Source organism: Balaenoptera acutorostrata, chromosome 20 (assembly GCF_949987535.1).
Source record: "Balaenoptera acutorostrata chromosome 20, mBalAcu1.1, whole genome shotgun sequence".
Classification (NCBI taxonomy): Eukaryota; Metazoa; Chordata; class Mammalia; order Artiodactyla; family Balaenopteridae; genus Balaenoptera; species Balaenoptera acutorostrata.
In genome coordinates, this window is record NC_080083.1 from 13,076,544 (window position 1) to 13,092,057 (window position 15,514).

Sequence of the window (15,514 nt, forward strand, 5' to 3'; positions counted from 1 at the left end):
TTTTTGAAACATTCAGCAATTTTATAATTTTGGTTTAATTTCACAAATGGAGTATGTGTTTTTGTTTACTAGGTTATTGTTTTGACAAGTCTAACATTAACAACAAGAGAAAATACCAGTACTCCATTATAGTAAGTCATTACTTGTTATCTGGAATGATCAGAATATGATGCATTCTACTGAATGAAATATTTCAATTAAAAACTTTCAAAGAATAAAAAGATTAAATATAACACAAACTGAGAATACTTTAATCTTCCTTTGAAGACTCAGAAGGCCTCATACTCTTTCACCCCAAGGAAATATGGTTACAGGTTTCATTATTATCAACCTTTTAAAGTTTAAAAAGCAGCAAAACCTCAAAACATAAGCCAGATGAAAGCAATATATTAAGAAGCTTATGTTTAAATATATACTTATTTTTATAGTCAAAGAAAATACATAGCTTTTTAAAATAAAAATTTGAACCTGAGAGGATATGAATTAGTTACAGTCTCATTTCAGTCCCAGCACCCAATTCATGTATTTTACTTTTCTTGCCCAGTATTAAGATTCTCATTCACAGGGGTAGTAGTGTACTCCCATGTACAATTGTAAGTGTGTAGGGAAGTACAGATCTTTACTTTTTTTTAAAGGCCAGGACAGAACCACTCTTTAAAAGATACTAAATATATACAATGTTCAAATGTATGCAGAAGAGAAACCTGAACACCTCAACTAATTGAAGAGGTTAGTTTTTTAAAGCAAAACACAGCTTAAAAATATATTATAGTAACAAAAAGACATGAAGGAACCTTAAATGCACATTGCTAAGTGAAAGAAGTCATTCTGAAAAGCCTCATACCACATGATTTCAACTTTTGGAAATGGCAAAACTACAGAGAGAGTAAAAAGATCAGTGGTTGCCAGGGGTTTTGGAGAGAGGAAGGAGGGATGATGGACAAATAGGCAAGCACAGGGGATTTTTAGGGCAGTGAAGCTGTCTACAGGTAAAGCAGGATTTAAGAGAAGGGTAAAGAGAATTAGCTTTACATGAGCCAGCCAGAATTAGCTAACAGAGACAAACAATAAATTATCCAAAAAAGCCTTGAGATCACTTGAGGAAGATTAGCTCACCTGGGAAGGACGTGGAAAGCTGAGGTAAAATGCCCCAAGGGCAAAGGACTGTACTAATACGGTAGAAAGGTGTACTAAGACAGCACACTCAATTTCAAGCTATGCCAGCTTTGTCTCACTTTTTCCCATGAACAGAACTGCCCTCAAAAATGCCACAAAGGACCCGTGCAAACTTGTTTAAGAGGAGAAGAGGAAAAGTAGCAAAGCAAGTAAAATAGAGAGAAAAGCATGCTTTAGAGGAAGAATAACCCCTGGAAGCAGGAGAAAATTATAGATGAACACTCTATACCTTCAAAAAAAATCTAAGGTAACATAAAACTAAAAATAAATCAAAACAAAAGGAATCCAAAAAGACATAATACGATATAACCAAATACTGATATAATAAGAGCAAATGTTCTTAAAGAATATCCAAAACCTACCTTGGGTGAACATGAAGATAAGTAAACAAATACTACGGATACCTAGGCAGAAAAGCAAGGAGAAACAGGCTGACCTAAAGCTTCTCCATTGCAACCTATAATGCCAGAGAATATTAATTATCTATAGTTTCTTTGTTTAAAAGAAAATCCATTAAATTTTTATTTTATTTACACAAAAAATAAATATTTGCCTTCTAAAATACTGAAACAATACTATCAGAAATCTTCGTTCTACCTTTATCCAATTTCATTCCTCTCTTCAGAGGTAACCACTGTTAACAATTTAGTGTATATCCTTTCAGGCCTTTATCTGTGCATCTACAGATATAGGCACAAAAGAAATGCATAGTTGTGTGTGTGGGTGTTTAACAGAAACGTATCATACCATCTTATTTAACAACCAGATTATTTGACTGAACAATAGATTTTACACCTCTTTACGTGTAGATACACATAAATATACCACATTTTTAAGCTGATATACAGTATCCCACAGAATGGATGTACCATATTTAACATACCCCTAATGATAGACCGTTCTGGGTTGTTACCAGTTTCTTACCAATGAAAACAATGCAATAAACATACATAATTTTACATAGCTATCCATACAGAAATATTTGCATATGTGCTAAAAAGAGCTCTTTATAAAGAAAACCGTTAGATCAAAGAACATATTTTAAAAGATACTGTCAGGGCTTCCCTGGTGGCGCAGTGGTTGAGAGTCTGCCTGCTAATGCAGGGGACGCGGGTTCGAGCCCTGGTCTGGGAGGATCCCGCATGCCGCGGAGCAGCTGGGCCCGTGAGCCACAATTGCTGAGCCTGCGCGTCTGGAGCCTGTGCCCCGCGACGGGAGGGGCCGCGATAGAGAAAGGCCCACGCACCGCGATGAAGAGCGGTCCCCGCACCGCGATGAAGAGTGGCCCCCGCTTGCCGCAACTGGAGAAAGCCCTCGCACGAACCGAAGACCCAACACAGTCAAAAATAAATAAATTAATTAAAAAAAAAAAAAAAAAGATACTGTCAAACTGACCTTTAAAGAAATTATAACAATGTATACATCCATCCGGTACCTGAGAGAACCCATTTCCCTACACCCTTGCTAGCCAAGGTTATCATCATTTTCATTTTGGACAATTGTTTAAAGAACAAACTGTATCTTGTTTTGTTTACGGATGTTAAATACTATGTCACATGTTTACTGGCCAATTTTAAAATTTGTTTTGTTTGTGAATGGCCTTAGTAATATTTTTTCTTTTTTCTACTGGTTGTTTGTGATAATTTTTTATCAATTTTTAGGACTCCTTTATATACTCTAGATGCCATTCCGTTGTTATATGTGTTGCAAATATTTTCCACAGCAGGTCGCTTGTGTTTTAATTTTGTTTTAGGTCTTTCTTCTTACAAAAATTTTATAATTCGATATAGTCAGATTTACCACTTCTTTTGTTTTCCACATTTGGTATCTTTAGGAAGTCTTTTCCTACCAAAAGGCTGTATTTTCTTCTACCATTTCTATACCATAATTATTTATTTATTTATTTATGGCTGCGTTGGGTCTTCATTGCTGCGCGCAGACTTTCTCTAGTTGGGGCAAGCTGGGACTACTCTTTGTTGCGGTGCACGCACTTCTCATTGCGGTGGCTTCTCTTGTTGTGGAGCACGGGCTCTAGGCGCGCGGGCTTCAGTTGTTGTGGCACGCAGGCTCAGTAGTTGTGGCTCGCAGGCTCTAGAGTGCAGGCTTAGTAGTTGTGGCACATGGCCTTAGTTGCTCCGTGGCATGTGGGATCTTCCCAGACCAGGGTTTGAACCCGTGTCCCCTGTATTGGCAGACGGATTCTCAACCACTGTGCCACCAGGCAAGTCCTCTACACTGTAATTTTTATGTGTTTAACAAATTTGGGCTTTTACTTCATCTGAACTCAAGTTTATCTTAACAATGTGCTGTACTAATACTATTTGCTGAACAGTACATCTTTTCTCTATTGATGTGAAAAGCCACTTTTACCATACGCTGAATTTCTATGGATAAATGGGCCTGTCTCTGAACTTCATCTGTACCCTTAACCTATTTGCCTAGTCCACAAATATTTTACTTACTACCTTTGTAGTAATGTTTGGATATCTGGTACAATTAGTTCTTTCTCATTAATCCTTCATAATTTTTTCATAACCATTTTTCTCTTCCAGATGACTTTTCAAATCAAGCTGGTCAAATTCATGAAAACTTCTGTTTGGATTTTGATTGGGATTCTATTTAATTTTATTAATAATATGAAAGTTCTGACACCTTCCCATTATTCACATTTTTCACTAGAAACAGGGCAAAGTAATCTTTTCTACTATATTACCTGATAACAAAAACAATTTATTTTTGAATGCCATCTTGTTTATGGCCACCATACTAAACCCAATCACTCTATAGTTGATTCTGTTGTATTTCCTACGTAGATGCTATCACCTACAAATATATTTGGTCTCTTCCTTTCCTACAGTTTTATCTAATTCTTTTTGTTGCCTCACTGCATTGGCTAGAATCTCAAATATGTTTAAATGGTAGCAGGAACATAGGAACTCTGAACTTCTTCTAGACTTTAATGGAAATGCACTTGATATTTCTAATGTTTGCTGTAAATTTCTGGCAACGAGCCTTAATCAAGTTAAGAAAATATCCTATTCCTTATTTTCTCAGAACTTCTAACAATCAGGATTGAGTATTAAAAACACTATTTCTGGGGCTTCCCTGGTGGCGCAGTGGTTGAGAATCTGCCTGCCAATGCAGGGCACACGGGTTCGAGCCCTGGTCTGGGAAGATCCCACATGCCGCGGAGCAACTAGGCCCGAGAGCCACAATTACTGAGCCTGCGCGTCTGGAGCCTGTGCTCCGCAACAAGAGAGGCCGCAATAATGAAAGGCCCGCGCACCGCGATGAAGAGTGGCCCCCACTTGCTGCAACTGGGGAAAGCCCTCGCACAGAAACGAAGACCCAACACAGCCATAAATAAATAAATAAATAAATAAATAAATAAATAAATAAATAAAAATTGTACAACTTTAAAAAAAAAAACAAAAACGCTATTTCTGTATTTCCTGGATTGATCACGTTTTTCTCTCCTATTTATTAATATAGTAATTACACTAACAGGTTTCTAAATATTGAAAAACCTTTGCATTCCTGGGATAAATCATACTTGGCCATGACTAACTTTTCTCATATGCTACTGGATTCAGTTGTTATATTATTTAGTATCTTTATATCTGAGTTCACGTAAAAAATTAGTGTATAATGTTTGTTGTTATTTTCCTTTTGCCTAGTGTCACTATCAGGGTTATTCTACCCTTATAAAATGAGCTCCTAAGTTTTCCACCTTTTTCTATGTTCTGGAAGAGACAACATAATCTGGGAAGTTACTGGTCCTTAAAGACTTGACAGAAAGTCTAGGCTTGAAAATCGTCTGGACTTGAAATCTGTAACTATTTTTACCATTTCCTCTACAGTCAATTATCTATTCAGGTTTTCTACCTCTTCCTGAACAGATTTTATCATATATATTTTCCTAGAAAATCACTTGGGTCATTTAGATTTTCAAATCTAATAGGATAGAACATTCTCATAATTTTGAAAATCACCTGAGTTCATTTTATGCTGCCTTTTTCATTACTATATTGTTCATCTGTGTCTTTTTTCTTTCAGTTTTGTCTATTTAAAAAAAAATCTTTTCATATTTACATACTCTGTAACATCCTTTTTTTAGACTTTTTTAGAACAGTTTTAGATTTACAGAAACAAATTGAGTAGGTAGTGCAGCATTCCCATATTCTCCCAGCCCCACTGCAATTTCCCCTACTATCTATTTTTTTATTAATTAATTTAATTAATTTTTGGCTGCGTTGGGTCTTTGTTGCTGCGCACAGGCATTCTTTAGTTGTGGTGAGTGGGGGCTACTCTTCATTGCGGCGCGCGGGCTTCTCATTGCAGTGGCTTCTCTTGTTGCGGAGCACGGGCTCTAGGCATGTGGGCTTCAGTAGTTGTGGCTCACAGGCTCTAGAGTGCAGGCTCAGTAGTTGTGGCGCATGGGCTTAGTTGCTCTGCGGCATGTGGGATCTTCCCAGACCACGGCTCGAACCCGTGTCCCCTGCATTGGCAGGTGGATTCTTAACCACTGTGCCACCAGGGAAGCCCCAGTTTTGTCTATTTTTAAAGCTAGTTTTTAATTTTACCAATCAAGTTACCAAGTTATATTTTCTATTTCATTAATATCTGCTTTAATTATTCCTTCCCTCTGCTTCCTTTAAGCTTATTTTCCTTTTTTCTTGAATTGAATGTTCATTCCTCATCTTTGTTTTTTTTTCTTAAAAGAGTAAAGACCATCTAATTTTCTGTATGCTATGTGGGCTATATCCCAGAGGTGAGTACCCTCACTATTACTGATTTCTTCACTTCCTAAGTTTTATTTTGCTCTCTTTATTCCACAGTTATTTAGAAGTATATTTTTAAATGTTCACATGAATAGATTTCTCTTTTCTCTCCTTTTGCTATTAATTTGTATTTTTATTGCATTATGGTCAGCAAATGAGGCCTACGTGATTTCTGCTTTTTTGGAATTTGAGATTTTCTTTGCAGTCTAATGCATGGCCATTTTTTCCCTTAATATTTATAACTCTGATTGGGAAAAATAAGAATACAAGAATGGTCCAAACTCATCAAATTGTACACATTAAATATGTACAGTTATTTGTATATCAACTATACTTCATTACAGCTGTTAAAAAATACAAGAATGGGAAAGTTGTGGCACAAAGGAACTAGGGGTGAACATCAAATCAAACAGTACAAATATTATCAACCAGGACAACATAAAAGTAACAGACTTCCTTCATCTTTCATGGGGGGAAATCAATGTGTAAAATTTGATTAAAAAAAAAATAGAGATATGAGTTTATTTTGCTATAAGTAGCTATTAGATGAACTAACAACAGATAGTACCATTTCCAAACTCAAAGAAAGGGTGACAAAAAATATTAAAAACAGGTTGTAAAGTATAATTCTATCTTATAAATCTTAAGGAAAAAAAGATGTTCATGTAATTTTTGTAAAAACATGAAAATATGTGAAAAAATTATAATATACAGAGGTGACCGGTGGTCACTTCTGGAAAGTGGGACTGAGAAACTAGGGGGCTATGTTTACTTTTGACATATATTAATTTTGGTAATGGAATTTTGTTTAATGAATAGTGAACTTAAAGTCAGAAAACTGCCTCTATTAGTGTCATAAAATTGGATAATCTTAATTTCTCCCATCCTCGATTTATCTATAAAATAAAGATGTTTGTCATATCCACAAAAATGTTTTCATGTTATTATTCATGTTTATATGCCCTAGAGTAGTAAGAACACAGAAGGCAGGCAATACACATTTGCTGAGTTGAATCACAAATTACCTGTTTCAAACAGTTTGTTAAAATTAATTTCATTTCTTTTCCAAAAACACCTCAAAGAATTTTATAGCCTAACTGCTATCCAACCTTCAGAAATGCTAAAATATTACAAAGGCTAACAGAGGTGCCAAAAAATATCTTACTTGTAAGAGGTACATAAACATTTGTTTCTTGCTATCATAGTAAATATATGTTCACATCATTTTCAAAAACAGGAGAAAAAGCAAATCCCTTCATTTTATCTCCTTACTAAAAATTGGAGGACACTAAATCTACTTCCCAAATTTACATTTAGATCTGTAAGACAATTTTTTTTTGCTTGATGAGCACATTTAAGTCAATTCTTATCTCAAATTCTATAAAAACTTGGCCACCTGAAATTAGGTTCTCCCCTTCTCAACTGAGTTTTAGCCATATTAAAAGCTCTATTCTTGGGCCCTCCCTGGTGGCGCAGTGGTTAAGAATTCACCTGCCAATGCAGGGGACATGGGTTCGAGCCCTGGTCCGGGAAGATCCCACATGCCGCGGAGCAACTAAGCCCATGCGCCACAACTACTGAGCCTGCGCTCTAGAGCCTGTGAGCCACAACTACTGAAGCCCGCGTGCCTACCACAACAAGAGAAGCCACCACAATGAGAAGCCCGCGCACTGCAACAAAGAGTAGCCCCCGCTCACGGCAACTAGAGAAAGCCCGCATACAGAAACGAAGACCCAACACAGCCAAAAATAAACAAATTTATATATATATACACACACACACACACACATATATATAAAAGCTCTATTCTTGGCCATAATGTTTAAATATTGATCCTGATTATGAGGGTAATAAGCATGACTTGCAGTCAGCTCACACAAGGTATCTAGAAGAAAAGGATCTGAAGTGACTTAGAAACAAGAATGATTTAAAAACCAGACATGCCTTCAATAATATAAAAGTACATTTGCAGGCTTATAAAAGTACATTTGCAGGCTTCCCTGGTGGCACAGTGGTTAAGAACCCGCCTGTCAATGCAGGGGACACGGGTCCAAGTCCTGGTCTAGGAAGAAGTCACATGCAGCGGAGCAACTAAGCCCGTGCGCCACAACTACTGAGCCTGTGCTCTAGAGCCCGCGAGCCACAACTACTAAAGCCCGCATGCCACAGCTACTAAGCCTACGCACCTAGAGCCCGTGCTCTACAACAAGAGAGGCCATCGCAATAAGTCCGTGTACCGCAACGAAGAGTAGCCCCGGCTCGCCGCAACTAGAGAAGATGGGAAGGGGATGTGATGCAAAACACAGAAACTGAAACACTAGAACACATGAACCCAACTGTATTTCAAATGAATGATATAAGTACATGAAGAGTGAGATAAAAAACGGAACAAAACAAATCCACGTAACTTACACAGTATTTGATTATATACTCTCAGTCTTGGGCAGGATGGATGGGGGGAGAACTGCATACAAACTCTGGACCCTTTCCAGGAGATTTGTTTTTTGTAGTGGTATGAGCGTAATAATTCTAAAACTATTGTGGAAGTATGAAAGCCCTCCTAGAGGACAGTGGCAACATCTGGAGATATTTTTGGTTGTGGCACCTAGTGGATAGAAGCTAGGGATGTTGCTAAACAACCAAGAGTGTACAGGATAGCCCCCACAGCAAAGAATTATTTGGCGCAAAACGTCAACTGTGCAAAGACTGAGAAACCTTAGTACACATGTGAGCTAGGGGGTCTGTATATGTGTTAATACATACATGTATATCCTAGTTCTGTCTACTTAAAGGGCCCAGAAGCAAAGACATCCCAGTAGTAATGAGTACACTTAGTGCCCATATCTTGGTCTCAAATACCATTCCCCACTAAGAGGAACCAGGGCTTTCTAGAGCAACGGCTGATTCTAAGGTTAAGGCAAGATAGGTAAACAATAAGCTTGGAATATCCTGTTATTGTAGAAAGTAAGGAGGTACTCACAAAAAATGACAGGGGCATAGATAAGAGTCAACTGAAGAGGCTCCTATGGGACAATCTGGGACAATTCAAGCACCAAAACAGTACAATAGTAATGAATGATAACCGAAAATATAAGAACCCATGAGTTAATACCAATAATGAAAAGACAAGTATATAAAAAGGAGAAGGAGGTCCACTGATTACAGTAAAAAGCTGAGTGCTAATAAATACAAAATGAGTAGTGGGGTTAGAAAATCATCACTTTTCCACCACTGTAGTATAGAATCATTCAAGCAAGAATCATCAATGGATGTTAAATCTAGAGGAGAAATTATCGACAGGAAAAAAAAACCTTGCATGATCTTAAAGTATCTCCCCACTTATCTGCTGAAAAGGAAATAACAGAAACTATATAGTGGAGACATCAGACATTTAGACTGAGCAATCAAAATTAACATCATCATTGAGGGACAAATGGACATTGTGTCCCTAGATATGATATCCTGAAAAGAATACAAAATTATTTATGTAGTATTCTGTCCAAGAATGCATAAACTGGATCTAGTCATGTGGAAACAGACAAACATAAAATGAGAAACACTCTATTAAAAAAAAAAAAAAAAAAGACTCACAAATAACAAACACTGGCAAGAAAAGGGAACCCTCATACACTGTTGGTGGGAATGTAAATTGGTGCAGCCATTGTGGAAAAAGGTATGGAGGTTTCTCAAAAAACTAAAAATAGAGCTACCTTATGACCCAGCAATTCTACTCCTGTGTACATATCGAAAGAAACAAAAACACTAATTTGAAAAGATACATGCACCCCAATGTTCATAGCAGCGTTACTTACAATTGCCAAAGTATGGAAGCAACCTAAGTGTCCGCCAACAGATGAATGGATAAAAAAGATGTGACATACATACAATGGAATACTACTCAGCCAAAAAAAAGAAAGAAAATCTTGCCATTTGCAGCAACATGGATGGACTTGGAGGACATTATGCTAAGTGACCTAAGTCAGACAGAGAAAGACAAATACTGTATGATATCACTGATACGTGGAATCTAAAAAAAATACAACAAACTAGTGGATAAAACAAAAAAGAAGCAGACTCACAGATATAGAGAACAAGCCAGTGGTTAGTTGCCAGTGGTTAGTTACCAGTGGGGTGACGGAAGTGGGGAAGGGGCAACATAGGGGTAGGGAGGAAAAAAGGGTTACTATGGGATTATATGAAATCATGTGTGAAGCTTCTGAAAATTGTAAAGCACTACAGAATTTAAAGAATCTTTCATTCAATAAAAAAAATTTTTTTAAAGATGATTCAAAAATATTAATGTTGGGCTTCCCTGGTGGCACAGTGGTTGAGAATCTGCCTGCTAATGCAGGGGACACGGGTTCGAGCCCTGGTCTGGGAAGATCCCACATGCCGCAGAGCAACTGGGCCCGTGAGCCACAACTACTGAGCCTGCGCCTCTGGAGCCTGTGCTCCGCAACAAGAGAGGCCACGATAGTGAGAGGCCCGCGCACTGCGATGAAGAGTGACCCCCGCTTGCCGCAACTAGAGAAAGCCCTCACACAGAAACGAAGACCCAACACAGCCAAAAATAAATAAATTAATTAATTAGTTAAAATCCAAGAGCGGCATTGGCTTAGTGGAGAAAACCAGGATTTGAACAGTCACGAAATAGAGATCGTTAGTTGGGACATTAGTGACCCCTGTGATGCTGTAGCAAAATATTAAAAAAATAATAATAATAATAATAATGTCATAAAAGACAAAGAAATGTTGAGGAAATGTTCCAGGTTAAATGAGACTAAAGTGACATGACAACTAAATATACCTAAACCTGGACTGGATGGTGTACCAGAGAGGGGAAAAAAATGCTATAAAGGACATTATTGGCCCAATTAACAAAACTGATGTAGATTAAATAAAAAGTATTGTGACAATGTAAAATTTTACTGAAATTGCTAACTGTACTGTGGTTTTATAAAAGAATATAGTTATTCTTAGGAACCGCACAATGAAGTACCTGGGGGAAAGGTCGTTCATGCATGCAACTTACTCTCAAATGGTTTTAAAAAAATACTGTGAAGTAAGTCAGAAAGAGAAAAACAAATATCGTATATTAACTCATATATGTGGAAGCTAGAAAAATGGTACAGATGAACCTATATCCAGGGAAGGAATAGAGACGCAGACGTAGAGAACGGACATGTGGACACGGGTGAGGGGAAGGGGAGGGTGGGATGAACTGGGAGATTAGGATTGACATATATACACTACCATGTATAAAATAGATAGGTAGCGGGAACCTGCTGTATATAGCACAGGGAGCTCAGCTCGGTGCTCTGTGATGACCTAGGTGGGTGGAATGGGCAGGGGGTGGAAGGGAGGTCCAAGAGGGAGGGGATATAGGTATACATATAGCTTATTCACTTCATTGTACAGCAGAAACTAACACAACATTTTAAAGCAATTATACTCCAGTTAAAAAAAAATACTGTACACACACAGCTAGACTGCAAATGATAGAGCAAATGGTAAAAAACAACAATAGGTGAATTTGGATAAAATGTATGAGTATTCTTTGTACTAATCTTACAACTTCTCTATAAATTTGAAATTATTTCCAAATGAAGTTTTTTAAGACCCACAGAAAAATCTTTTAAATACCTAGAACATGAAGTTAAATGTTCCCCCTATATTCCTCACCTACAAAAACAGAATGCTATAAAATATGGGATGCTATAAGATACTATAAAATAGCAGTAGTCAAATCATTTCATGCTTCTTTCATTAATGCACTTGCATTAACTATACTAGCCACCTCATAAAGTTCAAATACAATAGCCATTGGATGATAAAAGATAAAAAACACAGTAAGACAGGGCTTCCCTGGTGGCGCAATGGTTGAGAATCTGCCTGCCAATGCAGGGGACGCGGGTTCGAGCCCTGGTCTGGGAAGATCCCACATGCCGCGGAGCAACTGGGCCCGTGAGCCACAACTACTGAGCCTGCGCATCTGGAGCCTGTGCTCCGCAACAAGAGAGGCCACGACAGTGAGAGGCCCGCGCACCACAATGAAAAGTGGCCCCCGCTCACCGCAACTAGAGAAAGCCCTCGCACAGAAACGAAGACCCAACACAGCTAAAAATAAATAAATAAATTTATATTAAAAAAAAACCACACAGTAAGACAAAAAGGAAAGGCATTAGCAGTAAAAACAACAAAAAAGCTTTCACTTTTCTAATACATAGATTCCAGACAAAAAAATTTTGAAGAGCTTTGAAGCACCTACCTTCCTATTGAACATAAGAGTTAAGACAAGCTTAGGATAGAACTTATCCCAACTAACTTACTTGTTTGCTCTGCTTTAAACATACACACGTTTATGTCAAACGGGTAAATAATACTATGTCAAAATAAGATCCAGTTTTAAAATCAGACCCAAGAGCCCAAACCAATATTTGAACTCTCATAACAATAGTTTTAATTTAGCATATGTCTCCCAAAGCTGTATTTTAATTTACTACTTTGTCCTTTATGAGAGGATTTTTTAAAAATCACAAAACAGAGAAACTTACAGTTCATCTCGTTGTCTCTGGGACAGCACCATTTTGGCTGTAATGTCAAGCTTATTTGATATAGTGGTGTGTCCCTCCTTTGGGAAATCAAAAAACTTTGCAATCCCTGGATTTATAATTAAATATGCCACTAAGTGGCTTCCACGCAGGGGAAAATGATTCTTCCACAAGTGAATCCAACGAGTAACCAGGAGATATTCAACAAGTAAGGTTCATTCCACCTAAGAAGAAAAAGAGAAAGATTATTTCTTTCACTTAGAATTTAAATTATTTCTAAATTATTATTTGCAGTATACACTTTCAAAGGTGAGGTTTACTATGATGGTAATATGAATATCAGATGATGTTTTGTAACCTACTGTGAAAATCAATGCTAAAATAGTCATTTTACATATTTTAAATTATCTTTAATAGATTACTGAGCCAAAAGAACACTATTTTAAAATTTACCCAATCACAACCATGTCACCTGCTAGATATATTGATATCAATTTTATTAAATTTTGAATATTAACATACAACTTCTAGAGAAGACAATAATTTTCCCTTAATGATAAGAAAACAATTTTCTAATTTACAAAAAGAAGCATTACCTGAAAAAAGTAACAAAGATAAGTACTTCAGAAACTGTCCACAAGCCAAAGGTTCCAACCATAACTGAAGTAACCTTCAAGATTGAATATTAGTTACTAGTGATCTTAGAATAGCTGATATTACTTATAATGTAAACAAGCCGTTTAGCAATCTCATGCCCTCTTAACCAATGCATTTAATCAAGAAATAATTTAGGGACTTCCCTAGCGGCACAGTGGTTAAGAATCCGCCTGCCGATGCAGGGGACATGGGTTTGAGACCTGGTCCGGAAGATCCCACATGCCGCAGAGCAACTAAGCCCGTGCACCACAACTACTGAGCCTGCGCTCTAGAGCCTGGGAGCCACAACTACTGAGCCCGCGTGCCCAGAGCCCATGCTCCGCAACGAGAAGCCACTGCAATGAGAAGCCTGCGCACAGCAACAAAGAGTAGCCCCCGCTCGCTGCAATTAGACAAAGCCCGCGTGCAGCAACGAAGACCCGACGCAGCCAAAAATAATTTTTTTTTTTAAAAAGAGATAATTTAGCATTGTTTCAATTTATTTTGTGTGCTTAAGAAGTATGTGTTTTAAAAAAAATTAAAAACTGAATGAAGTACATACGTCTTTGTGCTCACACAGTAATCCAATTCTGTAACCCCATTACCTAATATTTCAGAGCCCTTTCTTTATACTTGCAACACTATAAAGCCAATTTCTATACAATATCTAAAAAGTACTGTGATCAGCTCAATGCGAGTAAATGTAGGTAAAAGAAAAATCAAGAATTGTTTCTTAAAGAATTATTCTTCAGGGACTTCCCTGGTGGTCCAGTGGTTAAGACTCCGAGCTCCCAATGCAGGGGGCCCGGGTTCGATCCCTTGTTGGGGAACTAGATCCCACATGCCACAGCGAAGATCCCACGTGCCGCAACTAAGACCGAGCACAGCCAAATAAATAAATATTTTTTTAAAAAAATTATTCTTCAAATCTCCTGTATAAACTTACAAAAGTTTAATATTAGTATGTCTTATCACACCGTATAAAAATAGCTAGATAGAACGTCCACTGTAATTAGGAAATACAGTTGACCCTTGAACAACACGGGTTTGAACTGCATGGGTCCACTTATAAGTGGATTTTTTTCAATAAATATGTACTCTGGGACTACACAATCCGAAACTGTGGATATGAAGAGTCATCCAACTGTAAAATTATACGCAGATTTTTGACTGTGCGGAGGAGGTTTGACGCTCCTAGCCCCACACTGTTCAAGGGTAAACTATATATCTGAGTAAGTCTTACTTAAAATGCAGACTACTGGTACCTACAAAATTCAATTGGAAGGGACATTTCAAAGAAATAGGAAATCATCTTCCAAATGAAATTAACGTCTAATGAAGGGCATGTAAAACCACCTACTAAGAGACACATCACGGACAGAGGAAACAAAGACTATTTCTTTCTGTTTTAAATACATCACACCTTGGACTTCCCTGGCAGCCCATGGTTAAGACTTTGCCTTCCAATGCAGGGGGTGCGGGTTCGATCCCTGGTCAGGGAGCTAAGATCCCACCTGCCTCGCAGCCAAAAAACCAAAATTTAAAAACAGAAGCCATCACAACAAATTCAATAAAGACTTAAAAAAAAAAAAACTTTAAAAAAAATAAATATATGATAAGTTTTTAAAAATTGAAATACATTTGACATATAACATTGTGTAAATTTAAGGTATATGTTAATTTGATACATTTATATATTATAATATTATCATTGCCTTTGTAGTGTTAATTAGTACCTCTATCATATTACATAATCTTTTAAAAAGTGGCTGGAATAATTAAGTTCTAGTCTTTTGTTGAGCAAGTTTGATGATTATAATACATTACTGTTGTCTACACTCACTATAATGTGCCTTAGATTTCTAGGACTTCTTTACTACTCATTGCAAGTTTGTACCTTTTTTTCAATTTTAATTTTTTATTGCGGTAACACTGGTTTATAACATTATTTTAGTTTCATGTATACAGCATTGTATTTCTACTTCTATGTACCCCACAGCGTGCTTACCACCAAAAGTTTAGGTTCCATCTGTCACCATACAGTTGATTCCCTTTACCCACCCCTTCCCCTCTGGTAACCACTACGCTGTCAAAGACCATTTCTTGAGTACCCTTTTCATGCCATGCCAGGCACTATTCCAGGCACTGGGGATAGAGAGTGGTGAATAAGCCAGTCAAGGAGGAAAAATGAGAGAGCAGACCCTGCTTTTAAATAGGAGCCCTGAGTCAAAAAGTGAGTACTCATATGTTCCCAATGGCAGCTGCTGATTTCAATGGAGATCCTTCTCCACTGAGCAATACTAGTAAATATAATCAGGGATTTATTTTATAATCTTGAATGATTCTTCTGACCTGTAGCCCAGTTACCTC

The 15,514-nt window shown here is 37.4% G+C and overlaps 1 protein-coding gene across 2 annotated transcripts in view; it reads right to left on the reverse strand.

Annotated features, from left to right (window-relative positions):
- Nucleotides 1-15,514, reverse strand: part of PAFAH1B1 (platelet activating factor acetylhydrolase 1b regulatory subunit 1) — an 81,371-nt gene that overhangs the window by 32,763 nt on the left and 33,094 nt on the right. For both annotated transcript variants that reach the window (XM_057535536.1, XM_007177460.2), the window contains exon 2: nucleotides 12,512-12,732. In XM_057535536.1, coding sequence (XP_057391519.1) covers nucleotides 12,512-12,543 — 32 coding nt within the window. In that variant the 5' untranslated portion in view covers nucleotides 12,544-12,732. The remainder of the gene's footprint in view (nucleotides 1-12,511; nucleotides 12,733-15,514) is intronic.